Source organism: Podarcis vaucheri, assembly GCF_965113315.1.
Source record: "Podarcis vaucheri genome assembly, chromosome: 5".
In the NCBI taxonomy this organism is placed as follows: domain Eukaryota; kingdom Metazoa; phylum Chordata; class Lepidosauria; order Squamata; family Lacertidae; genus Podarcis; species Podarcis vaucheri.
The window spans coordinates 100,761,497-100,782,334 of record NC_138763.1 but is presented as its reverse complement, the minus strand read 5'-3'; the positions used below and the strand labels follow the sequence as shown (position 1 = coordinate 100,782,334).

Below are 20,838 nucleotides of genomic sequence, written 5' to 3'. Positions count from 1 at the left end.
GAAGGAAATGAGCCCTGAGTGCTCACTGGAAGGACAGATCGTGAAGCTGTGGCTCCAATACTTTGGCCACCTCATGAGAAGAGAAGACTCCCTGGAAAAGACCCTGATGTTGGGAAAGATGGAGGGCACAAGGAGAAGGGGATGACAGAGGACAAGATGGTTGGATAGTGTTGTCGAAGCTACCAGCATGAGTTTGACCAAACTGCGGGAGGCAGTGGAAGACAGGAGTGCCTGGCGTGCTCTGGTCCATGGGGTCACGAAGAGTCGGACACGACTAAAAAACTAAACAACAACAACAAGCCACATGAAATTCAATGAAAAGGCTGAGGAAGCATGTGTAGGATCACAGGGAAACTTAAGTCCCATCCATGCCTTACTTGTGTTGAGTGTGTTATTTGGAAATAGAGCTTTTAGCTCCACTCCTGATGTTGCATTGTTTGTGTGTATGAGCCTGCCCCTGGTTAGGGTGCACACGCCCCAGTTGCATGGAGCCACCTTTGCATGTGAGTAGTTTGTGCTTTGCGCTTTCTCTTCAAACATGCAGCTGCCTAGGGAATGAGTCACAATATTCGGGGTGTTCCTTAAAATATAGGTCTGCTTCAAGTAAACATGGTGATCCCCTACATGAGAGAAACACATGGAGAGGGCTTTCCTTTAACAGCAAATGTCTATATTTTTAAATTCCCTATATGTACATAAGAACAACCCACCCATTAGCTGTACTTTGTAGTGCTGCCAACAAGGATCTGAAGCAAAGGCGATCTTGTGGCATGTAATCCAAAATGCGGCCAATTATTGAAATTTGCACTACTCTGAATTTTCCAGTGGAGTTTTCCAACCAAGAATCTGTGCAGAACTGCATATATGAGTGAAAATAACAAAAATGCACTATGTTTGAGGAACCATTTTTTTTTTGCGGGGGGAGTTAAAAAGAGAGAAACTGAAATATGCAAATGTGTCCATCTCTAATTTTCATTTAACTAATGGAGGCTGAAACCCAAATAACTTATCGAATTGCAACTTCAGAATAAAAAGGAGCCTGCTGGTTTTCACAGGGCTTTACACACTGGGATGGGAGACTGATATCATTTGCTGTCCCATTCATACTGCGGAGGGTGTGTTTGTGTGTTTGTATATGGAATTATTATGGATATGGTGCTGAAATACTGGTATTAAATAGCTATTAGTTTCATGCGTTTGATGCATCATAAACCTGTCTGTTGTTGCATTTCCACTAGTGCACAGGTAAATTACTTTCTGGGTTGCGGTGACAGAGGGGGAAAATCACTTCTGAGTGCTAATAGATAAATAAAAATCAGCTAAAATGGGAGAAACGCAGTTCCTTCCTCACCAACAATTTGTCACAGGGTCTACCCCCCGGCACATCTAAAATCTCAAAGAAAATGGCAATTTGAACTGAAATAGATTCAGAAGGCTGACAGGAATTATAAACATCCTGCTTGGTTACAAATGTGGAAAGCTCACTTTCAATACCTGTTATCTGGACAGTGCAGCTTTCAAAACCATCTCTAATGTTTTGAACCTTGAGACATAAGGAGGTAGACATATCTCTGACTTCATTGCTGAAGGTAAAATTAAACGAGAAAAAGACTTGGGTTTCAAAAAAGAAAATATATATGGTTCAATGGGATCCAAAAGGGTGTGTGTGTGTGTACACACATATGATTAGTTCTATCGCTATGTCAATTAAGCTGGAATGCAATCTGTGCACCATTTCAAAAAATGAATGTTTGACGCACACAGCAAACCAATTAAAAGGGACTGGAAATATATTTCTGTCCCTTGAAATCTATGCCAGGTGACAGATATAATTGCTACCAAAAAATTGCAATTTGGAACCCAAAGATGACACACACAATTCTGCAGTCCAGAGTCAATGATATCTGTATTAGCAAAGTCACTTAAATAACGTAGAAGGACTCCAGAGATAAAAGTCCTGATAACATTTTACTAAGCAAAACAAAAACGGTGTATAATTAGAGGAGAAAGGAACAGAGAGTTTGCATCTATCTTAGGTCAGGTCTTGTACATAGCAGGGAGAAATGCAACTAAACATAAAGAGGAAGATTCCCTCAGAACTATCCAGCCAATTAGAGCATGTGCTACTTCAGTGAATATCATGCCACTCTGCTTGGTTGCTAAGCACCTGCAGCTACTTGACTTGAACACTAACAGAATTAATCCATAAGTTACAAACTGAATGATCCCTGCTGTTGCATTTCCAACAATATGTGAGAAAACTGGAGATGGGTACCCTTTTGAGAAATTAACTATGTAATGAAACACAGTGATAGAAATAAAGGCCACCTTTCGTACTGGCTGGATCTACACTGATCTGGGAAATGCTATAAAAAATGCTATTAAAAAATATAGCTCCCAATGCAATTCCCCATTGGCAACAGATCACTGCTCTTCAGTGCCCTCTGGTGTCACATTTTTATAACACATTTTTAACGTTGTAACTCACCAGTGTAGATTCGTCCCCTGTTCCATTCCCTGTTACACAGCAGTAACACACCAATATGCCTGTTGTCTCTGTCCATGGAGTTTTCTTGGCAGGGATACTGGAGTGGCTTGCTGGTTCCTGCTCCAGGTGGATCACGTTTTGTCAAAACTCTCCACTATGACCAATCCATCTTGGGTGCCCTGCTCGGCATACTTCATAGCTTCTCTGAGTTATTCAAGCCCCTTTGCCACGGCAAGGCAGTGATCCATGATGTATGGAAGTGAGAGCTGGACTATAAAGAAGGCTGATCACCAAAGAATTGATGCTTTTGAATTCTGGTGCTGGAGGAGACTCTTGAGAGTCCCATGGACTGCAAGAAGATAAAACCTATCCATTCTGAAGGAAATGAGCCCTGAGTGCTCACTGGAAGGACAGATCGTGAAGCTGAGGCTCCAATACTTTGGCCACCTCATGAGAAGAGAAGACTCCCTGGAAAAGACCCTGATGTTGGGAAAGATGGAGGGCACAAGGAGAAGGAGACGACAGAGGACAAGATGGTTAGATAGTGTTCTTGAAGCTACCAGCATGAGTTTGACCAAACTGCGGGAGGCAGTGGAAGACAGAAGTGCCTGGCATGCTCTGGTCCATGGGGTCACGAAGAGTTGGACATGACTAAACGACTAAACAACAACAACACACCAATGCCAAAATAGCCTTGATTGAAGAAAAAAAAATTGCAGCACCATGACATTCATTTTCAGAAGGGCCCATATAGGTTCTGAGTTGTCCCTCACACTGAATTGCTTTTTCACGTGACAAAAAAGGGAGTGCCTCTATATAGGTAGCAGTGATGGTGAGTAACATTTGGTGTTATGCATTTCAAGCTCATATGAAAACTGAGCTACCACTTGAGTGGATAACCAATGGAATCTCCAGCCAGTATCTGATGCGCAGCATTTCCTCCTCCACCTCTTCAGATCCCTTATGCATCCTGCTAAAAATAAAGCAGCCCTTAAATAAGAGGACTCGCTAATTTGATCGAGCTCCTATGTTCTATTTTTAGGCCAGTTGCAAATACTATGACATTTGTGAGATTCTTCCCTCCTGCTTCAATAAGGAATTGTTGGCCCTGTTCCCTTCCTGCTGGTAGACCTAAAATAAATTAGCACCTTGTTCAGTCCCAGGAGAATTTCGAATTATAAGGAGGAAATGTCTGCGTGTAAAAACACTGATATAGAATAAGGCCCGCCTTTTTGAAGGGGGGGGGAGAGCCTTCTTTAAAATGCTTTCTCCATCTAGGTTTTTTTTTTTAAACATTCAAATTAATGTACAAAGGCCACTCAAAGGATCTGGCTTCCTACTGCATTTTAATTCAATTAACTTGAGTGGCTTCTCTTAAAAGAGTTGAGCTTTCCGTTTCCCAAAATAGCTTCCCGGCGATGAGGAGATGATACTGCAAAGTATCTACTTTTTTCCCTCTAAGGCCCTGCAGAGATATTTAAATCAGCACGGTGATGTTCTTGCATGTCTGAAATCCATGCTCCTGCCACCCCACTTGCCATGGCTCAGCGGCAAGGTCGCAGTGGCAGCAGTGTGGGCAAAGGTGCTGTATTGCTGACGCTGGCAAAGCCCCAGTGAGGCTGGCAGTGGTGCAATGATGGGGGCAGGGTGTCAGCTGGGTGGTGGTAAAAATTTGCACCGCCTGAAGCAAATAGCTTCATCTTGCTGAATGCAGAGATTACCCCTGGGTGAAGTATCAATGCAAGATTCAGCTGCCAATGCGCTTAGCTTCTGGAATTGTGGTGTGTGTGTGTGTGTGTGTGTGTGTGTGTGTATACACACACCATCTTGTTTCATTCAGTTCCCAGACTGTCTTGAGCTGGTTGTGCTTGTAGTTCCAGGGGGAACAGGCCTTTTCTATGGGTCAATCTACACCAGGCATAGTCAAACTCGGCCCTCCAGATGTTTTGAGACTACAATTCCCATCACCCCTGACCACTGGTCCTGTTAGCTAGGGGATGATGGGAGTTGTGGTCCCAAAACATCTGGAGGGCCAAGTTTGCTTATGCCTGATCTACACACAGGAAAAACCCTGCTAGGAATAAGTCAGAAATTAAATGGTTATAACGAAAGGGGGGAAAACGCTATGGAAAATCTCCTAGAATTTTTTTTTGCTCTCTAGCACCATCTGGCGTTGCATGTTTATAATGCATTCAAACCACTGATTTTTTTTTTTTACTAATGTATCTGAGTCCTGTACTTGTGACCTAGGAATTGCTTATTCTCTAAAAAGAAGCATCCAAAAATGCCTAAGCTGCATTTCTACACTACTTTTCCCATCTTTGCTTCCAAACATGAGTCTTCAGTGCATTATTCTGATAAGACCTCAGTGATTTGCCTCAGTTTCACAAGCTACCTCCCTTCTCTTTTTTGTGGCTCTGCTGGGTGACTGATAAAGGCATAGGCTTCATCCTTACTAAGCAGAGCAATTTAGGAACTAGAGAAGGAAACAAATCTCTTCAGGTTCCCAACATCCCTTTGCCTTTCCCCCTTCCCATCTTGAACTGTCACTCTTATAATTCCTTTCCCCTTCCTTTTCAATCTTCATGCTCCATCCAGTGTTGTGGGTTTTCTGGGGTTTGTTATTTTTTTAAATTGCATCAGTAAAAATTATGCTGCACCAGACCTGTTGCTTAGCATTCAGGAGACAGGTAATATATATATTTTTAATGACATGTTTCAGTAAGTTAGATGTTAGTTTTCTAAAACTTGGCTGCAAATTGCAGAAACATTATTGCCTTCTTTCTTGTTTGTTACTAAATTGAATTCATGCGACACATGAGAGGGAGAGGGAGAGGAAGAGGAAGAGGAAGAGGAAGAGGGAGAGGGAGAGAGCACTCTTACAGCATTATTTGAAGTGTATTTGCTTGGAAGCAGGTGCCAGTGGTGCAGTGGGCAGAAAAGGTAGGGAAGCATAGAGCCAGGATACCCATCCGCTGAGCAAGAGTGATGATGTAATATTTCAGCAGAGGCTAGGTACTCCTTTCTTTTTTCTTTTTTCTTTTTTCCATGCTGGCACCTTAAATGGTTAAAAATGCAAAGGACCCCGACAGTTAAGTCCAGTTGGATAGCTAAGGTCTAATCTGCGGGAGGCAGTGGAAGACAGGAGTGCCTGGCATGCTCTGGTCCATGGGGTCACGAACAGTCGGACACGACTAAACGACTAAACAACAACAATCCAGGGGTAGGCAGCCTAAGGCCCGTGGGCTGGATGCGGCCCAATTGCCTTCTCAATCCAGTCTGCAGATGGTCTGGGAATCAGCATGTTTTTACACAAGTAGAATGTGTCCTTCTTTTTAAAATGCATCTCTAGGTTATTTGTGGGGCCTGCCTGGTGTTTTTACATGAGTAGAATATGTGCTTTTATTTAAAATGCATCTCTCAGTTATTTATGGGGCACAGGAATTTTTCCACACCCCCCCATATAGTGCGGCCCACCACATGCTCTGAGGGACGGTGGACCGGCCCACGGCTGAAAAAGGTTGCTGACCCCTGGTCTAATCCACTCATTAGTCTGGTCTTTTCATTTTCAGAGATCTAATCCTTCAAGCACCTTGAGAAATAATCCATTGTGGTGGAAGGAGTGGTGGTGTCACGGGAGAAACATAACCTTTTTCTGGTCTGCAGTTCTGGTCTGGTCCATTTTGTGGTGTGCAGTTGTACTTCTGCATCAATACAGAGCACAAACATCCTGAAGTTTTGCAGGAATTCACAAAGCGACAGTGGCTGAGTGATGAACAAGCATGGAGGGCAAGTTGCTTCTGCAAAGCAAGAACTTAATGTGTGTCTTCCAGACTCTTCTGTTGCTCTAGGGCAATCGGTGGAAATGGAAAGGTCTTTGTGCTAGAACTTTTCTGGCAGGCATTAGGCAGCTGAAGAAGGAAGTTGCTTTTATCTATTGTTTCCACTGTTATCAGGTGCAACTTGCCTGGTGGAGCAGAGTTGCAGTCACAGCCTCCTGGAAGCATCACTGGGACTGAGCGGACGCACACCCTTGTGCAAATTAATTGAAACAAACAATGTAGTTTATTGTACAAAACTCACGTATACATACATTAGTAATGGATATGACTTCTGCTATTTTAAAGCAGCATTTGAACACGGTTTGGCATGGAGTCTACTAGTTTCGAACAGTCACTGTTGATTTTCGGATCCCTGTACCACACTTGAATCAGCGCCTAAATGAGCTTCTCCATAGTCATACAGTCTAAAGCACAGAGGCGACTTTGCCTATAGCCCACAAATTCTCAATGGGATTTACATCCGGGGAATTCCCTGGCCAATCAAGTACCGTATTTTTTGCTCTATAAGACTCACTTTTTCCCTTCTAAAAAGTAAGGGGAAATGTGTGTGCGTCTTATGGAGCGAATGCAGGCTGCGCAGCTATCCCAGAAGCCAGATCAGCAAGAGGGATTGCTGCTTTCACTGCACAGCAATCCCTCTTGCTGTTCTGGCTTCTGAGATTTAGAATATTTTTTTTCTTGTTTTCCTCCTCCAAAAACTAGGTGTGTCTTGTGATCTGGTGCGTCTTATAGAGCGAAAAATACGGTACCTGTATTTGCTGCTTTGTCATGAATTTCTTCACCACTTTCGATGTGTGACAGGGGGCTAGGTTGTGCTGCAATATCCCAGTACTGTCAGGATACCTCTTTTCCAGCTCTGGAATAACTCTCAATATATTGTGGTGAGCGCATCATTCCTTCTATTGGCTGCAGGCTTCCAACACCATAATGATCAACTGACTTTTCATTTTTGCTTTGAGTATAGGATTACGAGTAAGATAGAAAACATGCTTTGTTTCAATTAATTTGCACAAGGGTGTAGCAGTGAGACCACCAGATTGGCTCCACCAGTGTCCCCACGCAGTGGCCACCACCCATCTCAGCCCATGCGGCCCCAACCTTGGGAATAGTAACAAGCAGCTTAAAGATAGCAAATCCTCCTGGTACATGGAAGGCTAAAGGACTGGTCCATCTCTGTCTCGTCCTCCCTAAGTGCAACTGCACACAGAGGAGCACTTGGCAGGGGCCTCAAAAGATCACTCTCTGCCTTCCTGGCTAGCCACCACTTCCCCAAATCTCTGTAATTGTGAGCTTTTGGGGAGTGAGGCTCATCATTTAGCAATGGCAATACAATGGTACCTCTAGAGATGAATTTAATTCGTTCTGGGGGTCCATTCTTAACCTGAAACTGTTCTTAACAAGAGGCGTGCTTTTGCTAATGGTGCCTCTTGCTGCTGCTGTGCCACTGGCACACGATTTCCGTTCTCATCCTGGGGCAAAGTTCTCAACTTGAGGTAACTCTTCCAGGTTAGCAGAGTTTGTAGCCTGAAGTGTTTGTAACCTGAGGTGTTCGTAACTCAAGGTACCACTGTAGATTCCCAACCCCCTTTTTATTGTGCAATTGGCAGCATTAGAAAATGTGCTGGCAAACGAGCCGCCATCTTGCATCCCCATAATGCCCCAGAGCTGGTGTCAGATGGCCACTACAAAAAATAAAATAAAATAAAAAAGATAGCAATTATTCAGAGAAAAATATACCAAGTGGCTTTCTTTTCCAGAAGCATGAGGGGAAAAATACTCTTTGTCTTCTGGGGCGGGGGGGGGATTACCCTCATGTTAAGGACACTTTCCTCAACATGTCCAGTTGGATGAAAATTTATGGGAGGATGTGCAACAGTGTGTGTTAGCCTATTATCCGAACAGAATGTCAGTCCATGGGTTTCATGACGAGTCCACGCACAATAAAAGGAAATGGAGAATTCTGACCATTTACTTCACATTTAATTAGCCTATAACAAAGAGAAGCAGGTATTAGACAGGAATGGTATTCAACATCTACATGGACTTCCATTTTATTTCAGTAAAAGTGTCTTAATTGGCAAACCCACATTGGCAGACTCTTTATTCCACACAGCCTGTTAGTCCATAGGGCGAGTCTCTCTCAAAAGAGCAGAGATGTTGCTCGCCTAGAGCGTTCGCCATAATGCCTGCTCCACGCCAGCCTTGTGGCTGTAGCGGTGAGCCAATGACACCAGAACCAATCTCACGGAACACCTGGCAGGATTGTCAAAATTGGACGTCTAACCCCAGCTGGACAGCAGCGGGGTGTGATGAAGTGCCATAGCCGGGGACACATCTGCAATGCCACTGCTCATGCTGGCCAGGATGGAAGGCGGGGGGTGGCAGGAAAGGCTTGGCTCGGTCCAATGATGTCTAGTGATGGGTGGCGAGCTCAGGAACCTAGGCCGCCTCAGTCCCTCCCTGCAATGGGAATGATCCACTGGGGGGGGGTTTCTTTCTGTGGGCTGCCACCCACACTTCCACCTGCCTGCACTTTCCATAGGGAGGATGTTGAGGTCTGCAAGAGAGGAGGGACACCACTCCAGCAATGAAGGTCAGAGCAGCTGTTTTGGATCGGCTGGAGGGAGACTCAACATTTGGAATGCAGCCTTAGAAAGGCGGATCTTGCAGTGGGACTCCATTTATTAGCCAAGCCCCAACGCCAAGGTACAGCTTTTAGCCTGCATCTACTGTAAAAGGTCCAGTCCAGTCCAGGTACCATTAGGTCCAGTCGTGGCCGACTCTGGGGTTGCGGCACTCATCTTGCTTTACTGGCCGAGGGAGCCGGCGTACAGCTTCCGGGTCATGTGACCAGCATGACTAAGCCACTTCTGGCGAACCAGAGCAGCGCACGGAAACGCCGTTTACCTTCCTGCCAGAGTGGTACCTATTTAGCTACTTGCACTTTGAGGTGCTTTCAAACTGCTAGGTTGGCAGGAGCAGGGACCGAGCAATGGGAGCTCACCCCGTTGGCATCTACTGTACCCGTCAGCAAAATGTGCCTGCTCAGGACTGTCTCAGTGTATGAATAAGAAGAATAATTTAGAGCACTGGTGGACTTAAAAGGACTAATTTTCCTGGAGTTACCTTGGAGGAAAGGATACTGCAAGTTTAAACAGCAGTTGGCGCAAATGAAAGCCGAGTGGTGAGGGCAAAACTGATTGGGGAGAGAAAATGAACATCAAGAACATCTGAAACAATGTGAACATGTAGTTTTGCAGTGTTAAGTGGAAATTGCCGAAAAAGGAAAAGAAAATAGAGAATATGAACCTTTCTATAGTTTTCCTGCAGTGCTAATAACCTTTTGCATCATATTGAAATTTAGAATCTGTGTACTGCACAGAGCAGAATGTAATGCTGTTTCATTGCCACAAGAGGGAGATCGCATTAGCTTTTGAGAGAGGATGCTTTGCTCCTTTGGTAGGTGGTTATACCAACCTCCCTGAGAGAGGGAGAGAAAACATCTGGCATAATCAAATGGTACTACTTGGCTGCGGTTCAGATGCAAATGGAATCAATCAGTCAAATGTAGGAATAAGTAGCAATTTTCTTCAGGCTTTAAACAATATTGATGGCTCTAAGAACCAGGGACGGGCACCCTGTTCATCATTTCCAAATTAAGAAAATGCATTAGTGTGAGGTGGAGTGCCAAAACGAACCTGATTGTATTTGTGTCGCATCTTATGCACCTAAGTGTGATCCAGGCTGAGTCCCCTGGATCACAGAAAAAAGATGCGAGCCCTGTGCTGATGGGAGGCGGATTATGGCAAACAAATCCTTTGTGGAAACAAGCGTGAAGGAGGCAAGGGGTGGAGGAAATGGACTCTTGTGCTAATCTGAACGTAATTTTAGTAAATTTGGAAAATTCCAAATTGGACGTGCTAGCCACACAGCACTTGGATCTTAAGAAGCCCTGGTCCATCCAGATCAGTACTGTTCACATTGATTGGCAGCAACCCTCTAGGATTTCAGAGAGGGAGTCTCTCTTCCAACCCTCCTTGGAAATCAAACCGGGGACCTTCTGTGTGCAAAGCGGTGGCCCTTTGTCCTAGAAAGACAATTCTTCCTGGTAAGTTATTCTCCCCAAAAGAGGACACTGGAGTCAGCCTTCAGAATTAGTGGTAAACGGGACACAGAAATTGAACAGAGATATTTGGGGCACAGCTACAATTAGTCATGATTAACTGCCCTTGGCATCAAGTGGGGTTTGAGTTAGCCACAACCAATTCCATTGCTTTCAATGAGATACAATCATTGCTTGCTTTTGCTATATTGTACTCAGTGTCCCCCCCTTATTTGTTTTTAGTCCTTTTATTTATGACCCTTCATCATTTCTGTTCACAGCCGTGGCTACTGTCACATACTCAAAATGGATTTCAGCAGCAATGAGCCCTAGAAACTGCTCTTGAGAAATGAAATCTGGAGCCTGTGGGACACAGGATATACGCCACGTCGAAAATTTGCAAGGTGTTTGTGAAATGAAAATGAAACCATACATTGCTGCTTTGTGATGCTTTAGCATTTGTGTTCACTTAAATATCCCCAACAGCACACTAGAATATACAGTACAAACATGGTCCATGCTTGATTAATTGGACTAAATGTTGAATACGATGATTGTCAGATTGTCCTTAAATGGAAAACTCATTGTGGAATGATATAAGCAGACCAAAGAATTAAGCAGATTTGCTTTTTAAAAAATGCATCTAAACAGACATGAAGTGTATAACTTACTAAAAACACATTTCCCCCCCATTTCCAGTCTCAACGTTTCATATATATATAAACCTGTATTCGTCACTAAATCCAAGAAGGATTTCCCTTTCCTTAGGTCCAAAAAGAAAAAAAGAAAAAAAAGAGCTTTCTTGAATCCGTCGGATTTCTTTTTCCCATCAAGAGTCAGCAGTGTGCCTGGGAACACGGTAATGGTCAGGTTTGATGCGTGCCTTCTTCTCTTGCGGATTGGCATACTTCCACTTGGATGGAGACATCTTCAGCTTTTTCCTCTTCTTGTCCGTGCACCACACTTTCTCACAATACTCCTCCACTCTCTGGAAGTTGCTGTAGCCTATTAGCTGCAGGAACTCCTTGTACCAAGGCCTTGAGCCCTGGGCTATGCTGCTCTGAGCCGGGCAGGGCATCTTGTGCGATGCATCCTCCTCATAGTCTTTGTTGAACATGTCATCCACACGCTCTTCTTCCACAACTTCTAAGGTGATTTTTCTTACTGTGTGAACAATGCTGTGCTCCACTGTCTGGCAGAAATATGTCCCGGCGTCCATCCTGTGCAGCCTTAAGAACAAGAGGCCAAAATCCACTTTGAGTACCCTTTCATCAGTCTTCACCTGAGGGTGCGCAACAAGGAAATGGTGTTATTCAGTGGAAATAAAGCGATACTGTAATATCACATGGGTGTGGTTTTTAAAATAATATAATAATAATCAGGAGAAAGGAGGTAAAAAAGTGTAAGGGGAATTAGAAACACTACGACAGGATAACAGAATCGTGGAGTTTCATTGGATTTCTGGGAAGGGTCTGGAAAGCTTATCAGGAGCAACTTGAGTGCAGAAGTTGGAGCAAACGGAAGCGTAATTTGTGTGTGTTCATTTCAAACATCTTTGGGTTTGATGCAGTCAAAAACTAATCACCTTAAGGTACCACTCATTTTAATAAGAGAGATCAACTCTTTAACTGAAATCAATGATATTTGGGGTGGAAGTTGATGTGCTCGTGGGGGATCCATGTGTCAGAATAATTATCTATAAAAAATATTATTTATAAAAACTGCAAGAGGTGCAGCATTAGTGGGTGAGATGCAGATCTTGGGTTTTCCTGGTGGATTACAGGCTCGACTCTAGGAAGAGTGCACAAGCTCATGGCTTGCTCCTCTGACCATGATGCGCATGGCCTGCCTACTTATGTCATGTGTGAACTGGTCCACAGAGGAGGGATTGCATATCAAAGAAAACCGCATCATTCCCAAGTACCCTTCCCCACAATCTAAATAAACTGGTTATTTAAAGGCAGTATAAATATTTACAGAGCAACCTTTCCTTTTAATTTAAAATAATAATAATAATAATAATAAGAAGAAGAAGAAGAAGAAGAGGAGTTTGGATTTGATATCCCGCTTTATCACTACCCGAAGGAGTCTCAAAGCGGCTAACAATCTCCTTTCCCTTCCTCCCCCACAACAAACACTCTGTGAGGTGAGTGGGGCTGAGAGACTTCAGAGAAGTGTGACTAGCCCAAGGTCACCCAGCAGCTGCATGTGGAGGAGCGGGGAATCGAATCCGGTTCCCCCAGATTACAGGTCCACTGCTCTTAACCACTACACCACACTGGCTGCAGTAAGCACAACAGAATGTTTCACAATATTGCACAATATTGTGATGATAAAGATATGATGATGGCTGCAAAATGCCATTAATACTGGAGGATGTGAAGTAGACGAGGGGGCCCGTGCAAGAGAGGTTACCCCCTTCCATTCAGCGAGAAAGTACCTCTTCCTTCGGTGCTTCGTGTGCTCTCTGTACAAACCAGATCACTTTGGCCTGCAAAGTCCTTGGTATACATTCAAGGAGAGTGCTGTTGTATTCTATTCCGTATACCAGTCGCTCTTCGGTCTTATCCAGGATGTCTCCTATAAAGAAGGAAAACACACACAAAAACCTGGTATGGTCCTTCACAAATACTCATTTGTCTTTCCCCAGGCCAGCCCAAGCCATTTTGCCATCTGAGATGATAAAGATGGGCACCACCACATCCCACAGGGCTGACAGCTGCTGCCCACTGCTGGCAGCAGAGAGAAAGGGCTTCAGCTCTTGTGAGGCTTCACCAAAACTCCTGGTCAGGCAGCTGCTAGCAATGGAAGCTCAAGGGGCATGGCAGTGCCTGGCAAGGGCACCCACTCTTTCTGGGAGACCTGCAGGGGCCTGGGCAGGCAGCAAGAGGTACTCTGTCTGCTGTCTCTCCCAATCTGCCGTCTGAGGCACGTGGCTCAGGCTGGCACATGATAGGACTGGCCTTCACACCGAGCCCCCTCCAGACTTCTAGGAAAAATGTTAGCCTTCACTTTTCAATCACAAAATAACAAATAACTTCCATTATAACGACTGGTGGCAATTGAGGATTTATCAATGTACGCCTTCCTCGATAAATTTATGATTGTACTGGTTCCCAAGATCATAGAAAGTGACCTTTTGTTTTAAAGAAAATGTTTGCAAATGGCTTTCTGATTAGAAGCAGCCTCTGCTGATGATCTTTTATTAAAAGTGCTAACAAAGCAGTGTCTGTCAAAGGGCTACTTTAGATAATATGTTTTTTATATAAGCATTGCATATGTCGGTGTGACGTGAATGGCACTGCCTCTTTCCTGAAGGAAACGAGTGGTTCTGTGTCTGAGTTACAGGATTTTGCAGAATGTGCATGCCTAGCAGTACTAGCTTTTGCTTTTAGCCCCTGAGAATGAGTAAAAGTGATTCTGGAGAAGGAGATTGCAGCTGTTATTCTGCTCCCCAGTTCCTTTCTTGGTGTGCAGTGCTGAACTAAGCAATGATTTGGCTTAGTGCAGGGGCCACCAACGTCCGGCCCGGGGGGCCGGATAAGGCCCGAGACCCTCGTTTATCTGGTCCATGGCGACCACTGCCCTCCTGCCCCCTGCCACTGCCCGCTCTTACCAGTGCGCTGCAGCGCAGCACAGGGACCCACTTATGGGTCGGAGGAGCACAGGAAATAGCTTGTGCGCATGCGCAGGGCCCTCCTACGCGTGCGCAAAAGCTATTTCTGGTGCTTCTCCGACCCAGAAGTGCACCGGAAATAGCGTGTGCACACGTGTATGGGACGTGCTCCCCTGCCCTCCGGCCCGCCGCATGATCGTAACTGGAGACACTGGCCCGAGGCAAGAAGAGCTTGCCAACCCCTGGCTTAGTGTGTTGTCCAAACCTGTGTTCACGGTTTAGCTTCCCCAGATAAATCACAAGACAAACCATTCTGGGAGCCCATGTCTGCTCCTTCATGCTAAGCAAGTCATGGATTGACTTAGCATTTTAACACACACACAAAATGGCTGGTTAGCACTTAACATCAAGTCATCTCTGGGAGTTGATTTGCTCATTTGAATTAAACCATGCTTTGCCTTATCATTCAGTGCAAATGAAGGCAATGACAGCCAGATTAACCCACTGGTTCCTCCTAACTTGGCTGGGCTAGAAATCTAGGGCTGCTATGTGTCCCAGACATTACCAGGATTTCACATGTGGAATTGACGTCCTGGATCTTAGCCAAGTCAATCAAAAAACTGATCTTCCTAAAACCGGGGTCTTCCTAAAATAAGCTTTCGGGATGTCCTGGTTTTTACTTTTTGAAATATGGCAACCCTATAAAAAGCATCCCAGTCTATAAATCCTACCAGTGGCCAGGTGTCCATATTCACGTTCCAGCAGATCCTGACACAAATTTGCATAATTCATCAAGTCTAGCACTCAAAAGGTTTTCTCTTGACAATTTAAGAACGTTTTCTTGGGCCACTGAAAAAGCTTCATGTATCAAAGAACTTTGCCTAAGCAATAACCCAAACCAGATCTCCTTGGTTTATACATTTATACACAAACTTGTATTGGCAGACAATCAGGATGATGTACCTAAATTAATGAAATCATTGATTTAACTTCTCTTAGGGTTCTTCTTGTAAAGGTATGCACTGCTAAGTTCCCTGTATTTCAAAGGTGGGGAATCTGTGGTCCCCACGCTGTTTCTGAACAACAAATCCCTTTGTCCCTGGCCATTGGCCATGCTAACTGTGCCAATGGGAGCTGGAGTCTAACAGCCACAGGTCGTCCATCCCTGATGCGCTGACTCACTAAAGCATTGTAACGCACAGCATGAGAATTACCAAGAAATTGCTGGCCAAAGCACTGCTGAGCTGCATTTCCATGACGGACATCTTGTCTGCGGAAACGTCTAGGGAAAAGTTTAAAAAAAATACAGTTTGAAAAAAATACAACTTGTGAACAGCCCTCAGAAACCTTCCCCGATTCCTGTGGGAAATTCATATGTTTGTGTCATATTGAGGTCCTTTAACTGAAAATGCTCTTCTAGGGTCTGGAAGGAAAATGTCTAGTATTTTAGGGAAACCCGTAAGAGGTGCTTACGGAAATTTCATTTCCAGAATCCAGAGTGGCTTCGAAAGGTCTCTAATCTCTGCTATGATTAAAGGACCATTCACCCAACCTTTGAGATCGGAGATCCAAACAGCATATAAATAAACAGGAAACTAGAATATTTGTAGAAGCCTAGGCCAGAACCTTTTCCCCTTACATCTAGCATTCTTTGTAGTAAAATTAATTATCTATTATTAGGTGTGGAAGAAAATTTCATCATGTGAACACCCCTACCCCACAGCCTGAATGGTACAGCCTAGAAATAGGTATATCATTGGGTTGAGAACTTGGCTTTAGGCTGCTTTGCCTCGTGGAGGGGACCATCACTCTCATGTTCAATGAGCCGCGGGCCCAGGAGTAGTGCCATTCCTGTTTGCAGAGTGCCTGATATAGGTGTGTTGATGAAGGTCATTTCCTTCTTAGTGGCTATTTGGTATGCAATATATCCTGCAGGAGCTAATGACCTCTAGGCGAACAGTGCTATCTAAGGGGTGCATCTCGCAGTTAGAGATGCTTCTTCCATTTGTGGACTGCGGCAAAGCTAATGGACTGAAAATGGCCATTGTAGGGTCCCCAGTCCCTAGTGAAATTAAGGCCAAGTACATCTAACTCAGCTGAAGGCATTGTCTTCCTGTTACATTTCTTTCTGTCTTCTTCGCCTCTGTCAGTTGCCTACCTTCCCTCTGTGCTGCTAGACAGAAAGTTCAAATAACAGTATATACAATTACACCACACACACATGCCTAATTTGCAATAAACATTGCTATCCAATCAAGGTGCACATGGTAGGGAATGATTCTTCATATTTCCCAGTCCAGATGGGGCAAGGCACCCCCCCATCACTTCCATGTGGGACAGCCAAATTCTACTTGATTTAAGCACATGAAAAATCTAAAGTTATTCTGTTGGGAATATTTCCCCGAGTGATGTTCAGAAAACGTGACGACAAAGGCAGAACAGTTTTGGAGATTCCCACTTTGTCTTCTACATTTAAACAAAATAATGTGCCACTATTGGAAAAAGAATATTTCTAAACTTTGTTCTGGCCAAAATATGAGCGTAATCAAAGTTTTCCTTCATGTTTTTTCATATCTCCACATAATAGTGAAAAAAAACCCCGGAAGGGATTTTGTGGGTGGGCCAATCATGTGTTGTTATAATGATGTCATTTGATTGACAGGTGGCCAACCCCACCTTCTTTTACTTCTTTTTCGCTGTTGTTTCCATTGGTCTGGATTGGAAAAGGAGTGGCAGAAAGAGTGTTTAAAGGGTGTTTTAGAGGGTTTTCCCGAGTTAGAAATTTTCGCTTATGCACATGGGGCCTGAAATGTAACCCCTTGCATAAGTGGATGGATGTCTGTATACTGATTTAATGTGTAGAAATGTAGACATCTTTGTGACGTTAACATATATGAGAGTGTGCTGGAGGGGAAATAGTTAAGGTTGCACAGACAGGACCCAGGGGGGTGGAGTCAGTGGGTCTATAAAACTAATTCTGGGAGGAGTTCGTTGGGAGTTGTGGGTGGGTAGTTGGTCAGATTTTGTGGGTTGGCTAGTTGGGAAAGGCAGTTGGTAATAGAATGACAGTTAGGGCTGTGGGTTCTTGAGTGTGGGGAGGTAGAAGAGATAGAGAGAGGAAAATAAGACTAGAAAAGTAAAGAGCAACAATGTTTGGAATGCTGTAAAAGTTTTGTTTGTGTCTGAAATAAAATACACTCTTCTTTATTAATTGAAAAGCTGACTGAGACTGAAGTGATTTTCCCAGGCAGGACCTGGTTGGTGGCAGCGGATTAGTGGTGTACGGGTCAATAGTCCGTGAGACGACCGGGGGCTCCATACTAACGCCACAATCTTCATGACTACACAGAAGATACATAGTGCTAGTTTGGTAACAGATGCCTTTAAGTCTGTCCCAAGGATTTGGGAATCATGTATTTTGTGGAAAAGGAAATACAATTTATGCTTTTAGTAGGGTAACCAACCATCATGCTGGACTTGCGAGCTTCACAAGGGCATCTGCTTTGACAGCCTCAGTCTAGGAAGCGGTTTATCGATTTGAAAAACACAACACAAATTGGGTGTGCATGTGACCAATTATGCATTGGTGTGCATTTTTGTGTGAACTGAAAACAACAACAGTGAATACCAATTGTTTTCTTTGGACTGATTTCCATTCTTCACATGGGACCAATAGGCAAACATTGGACATTTCCTTTTCCATTGAAATTCCCAGACATTCTTATTGGCTTGGCACCATTGCTCTTGAGAAATGGGTTTATCTCCCTCCCCAGTTTTCCAGGCCTGTTTCAGTCCTATTCACCTCCCCACTTCTCCCACCAACTGTTTTTAAGTGGAGGTGGGGGTGTAAGAAAAAATAGGGAGGTCTGATCATGCTTCACACATCTATGACTCTTCATATTTGAAAGTAGACTCAGATTTCTCTGAATCTGCTCTGAGCAGTCTCTTCCTAATATGTCTGCGCCCAATCCACGAAGAATATCTGACTGTAAGTTTCTTTCTTCTACAGCCAGACATACCTCATGGTTCAATGCCTGAAACTGTTGAAACGAATCAATGCACATTGTTAACATTGTGTTTCTTTCTTTCTTTCTTTCTTTCTTTCTTTCTTTCTTTCTTTCTTTCTTTCTTTCTTTCCCTTTAAACATTTATTATTCACTATATTGTATCTCCTGAAATACGTTCTAAAAACAAGTGAAAAGAAGTGCAGGGCATCTGACGTTAGAAGAACAATCAAAATGAAATATTCTGTACATCACTGCACACTGATAAATAAATTTACATCTCTGAACACTATGCTAATAAACAACTGCCTACAATGAGTTAATTCAGTTTCCTTATACAATAAAGCCCCATCTGCACTATAAATTTAAAGCAGTATCATACCATTGTAAGCAGCAATGGCTTATCCCAAAGAATCCTGGGAACTGTAGTTTGTTATGGGTGCTGAGAGTTGTTAGGAGACCCCTACTTCCTTCACAGGGCTACAGTTCTCAGAGTGTTTTTACAGCCTGATCCCAGGCAACTATGAGAATTGTAAGGAAGCCATGGCTGTTTAAAGTGGTACAATTCTGCTTTAAATCTATAGTGCAGACAGGGTGATGGGGGTAAATTTCAGAGTCATAGTACTAGAGGGACCTTGTAGGGCATCTACTCTGACCCCTTGCTTGATGCTGGGAATCCAGAGCTGGTGTATTTTTTAATGCATGGCTGCCCAAACTCTGCTAGAAGACCTTCAACAAGAGAGAGAACTGTCAAAGACACTTCCTAATTCTGGAAGAAATGGTACCATCTCAGCTTGGTATGGAGAACCTATTGCAGAATGCGAATTTGCATGCAAGAAAGGAGTCCCACCTCTTTGCCTGTGTTCCTGTTGGGTAGTATCTGGAACAAGAGATCCCATCCCAAGCACAGTAAGGATCTCTTGCGAGGCAGCAGTCAGCGCAGGCTGTTCCATACATGTCACACTGGTGGAACTTCAGTTGTGCAACGGCGGACTCAGACCCAACATAAATTTGTTGCTGTAAGGAAAGCACCAATATTAGGAGAATGTTGGAAGGCTCCTTCTGTTGAGCCATAACAGCCAGTCCCCAGAGTTCTATAGCTTGGTGGAAAAGGACCAAGAAACAAAGCCTATTTAGGGGATCTGTTCTCCTTGAAGGAGCAACGACACCCTCAAAGTGTAACTTAGCTTTGGTGTAGGGAAACAAGAGGGAAGAAGCAATACAGTGCCTGCATACCCTCCAACATTTCTAAGGAAAGGCAGGACATTCTGGGATCAAATCAGAAGCCAGGTCGAGAAGGGTTAAAAACATTGTCAAGTTGGAGCTACCACGAGCAAGAGACAATGTCAAGCTGGAGTTACCACGAGCAGGAGATAAGGGAACTTACAGCTACAAATATGAAGAAGAGCCACGGAAGGGCCAAGGAAGTGACTTGAGGGCCTCGGACATAAGGCTACCAGGTTAATGGGCTAGTCTGATGAGAATAAGGACTGACAAAACCTGGAACCAGGAGGAAGGGACGTTGGAAAAAAATTGGATTTGTTTGTACCTTTCTTTTTTTTCTTATTATTAGAATGTTTTATAAAGTTGATGAATGATAGAAAAAATGTTGGAAGAAATTACCTGGCTTTAGCAAAGATGCTTAAAGAATTATGAAAGAATATCATGATGATAAGAAGCTGATAAGGTTAAGACTTAAGTTTTAAATTTTAAGGTTTATGCCATTATAGAAAGATAAGAGCAAAATAGTCTAGGGTAATGTAATGACAGAATTTTATGAAACATGGAAAGGAAAGGATTTGCTGGGATAATTAATAACTAGGATACAAAGGAAGGAAGGAGGAGGAAGTCTAAGAAAGAAGGCTATGACAGTTAAGGGTCTGAAAACAATGAATTTGTTTTTAAAGGTTTTTAAAGGTTAGGGTTTTTTGTATTTTTGTCACTTTTTTGTTTTCTTATTTTGAATTTTCCCCCCTTCCTTTTTCTTCTTTTTTACATGGTGGGAAGGGGTTTGCTTTTTTCTTTTTCTTTTTTATTCTGTTAACGATTTTTATTCTTTGTATTCCCTTCTGACTCTACTTTGTTTTTTTCTTTTCTTTTTGCAATATTTTGAAAACTTTAATAAATATCTTATAAAAAAAACAAAAAACAAATCAGAAGCCAGGACGGCTTCTGTAAATCCGGGACTGTCCCTGGAAAATAGGGGCACTTGGAGGGTCGGGTTCCTGTGTTTCCCTAACTCAGGAGCTGGCTTTGGCCTCTCTCTAGGGCAGGGTGGGGCAGTTCAGGCTGACAGAATGTCTTGCCTAAGCTCATCTTGGTCACCTGCACATCAGCATATCATCTTCAGAACCCCCCAGAGAGATTTCCATTTTGTGGCCACGCTAGAGTGTGCTGGAACCACGGAAAGGCTTTGATACGATGCCATGATATATATATTAAGGGAGATAGACTACAGAGTCTGAACATTTTTGCCTTAAAACACTTAAACCCTCAGGTTTCTTCAGTGAGCCGTGCTACATTTATCAGCTACTGCATTTTCATCAAGTTCCCATTTCTCTCATGAATCAGGATGGCTGCTTGCTTACTTTGAAGCCGATGTGGGACACAACATTTAAAACAGCTTAAGACAAGTGGGGGGCAGGGGGATACATCTGAATATTTCATAGGGAAACAGTGCATGAGAATGTCTTGATATTCAAAATTCCAGCATCAGTCCATGGAAACTCATTTTAGATGGCATATTAAGTCACACCATGGTAGCAATGACATTTTATTATCAACAC

At 43.6% G+C, this 20,838-nt stretch overlaps 1 protein-coding gene across 2 annotated transcripts in view; it reads right to left on the bottom strand.

Moving 5' to 3' along the window:
* Positions 1 to 10,870: 10,870 nt before the first annotated feature.
* Positions 10,871 to 20,838, bottom strand: part of SEMA3E (semaphorin 3E) — a 166,807-nt gene continuing 156,839 nt past the window's right edge. For both annotated transcript variants that reach the window (XM_082223092.1, XM_082223093.1), the window contains exons 14-17: positions 18,903 to 19,069; positions 15,263 to 15,330; positions 12,873 to 13,012; positions 10,871 to 11,714 (exon numbers count right to left, since the gene is read on the bottom strand). In XM_082223092.1, coding sequence (XP_082079218.1) covers positions 11,262 to 11,714; positions 12,873 to 13,012; positions 15,263 to 15,330; positions 18,903 to 19,069 — 828 coding nt within the window. In that variant the 3' untranslated portion in view covers positions 10,871 to 11,261. The remainder of the gene's footprint in view (positions 11,715 to 12,872; positions 13,013 to 15,262; positions 15,331 to 18,902; positions 19,070 to 20,838) is intronic.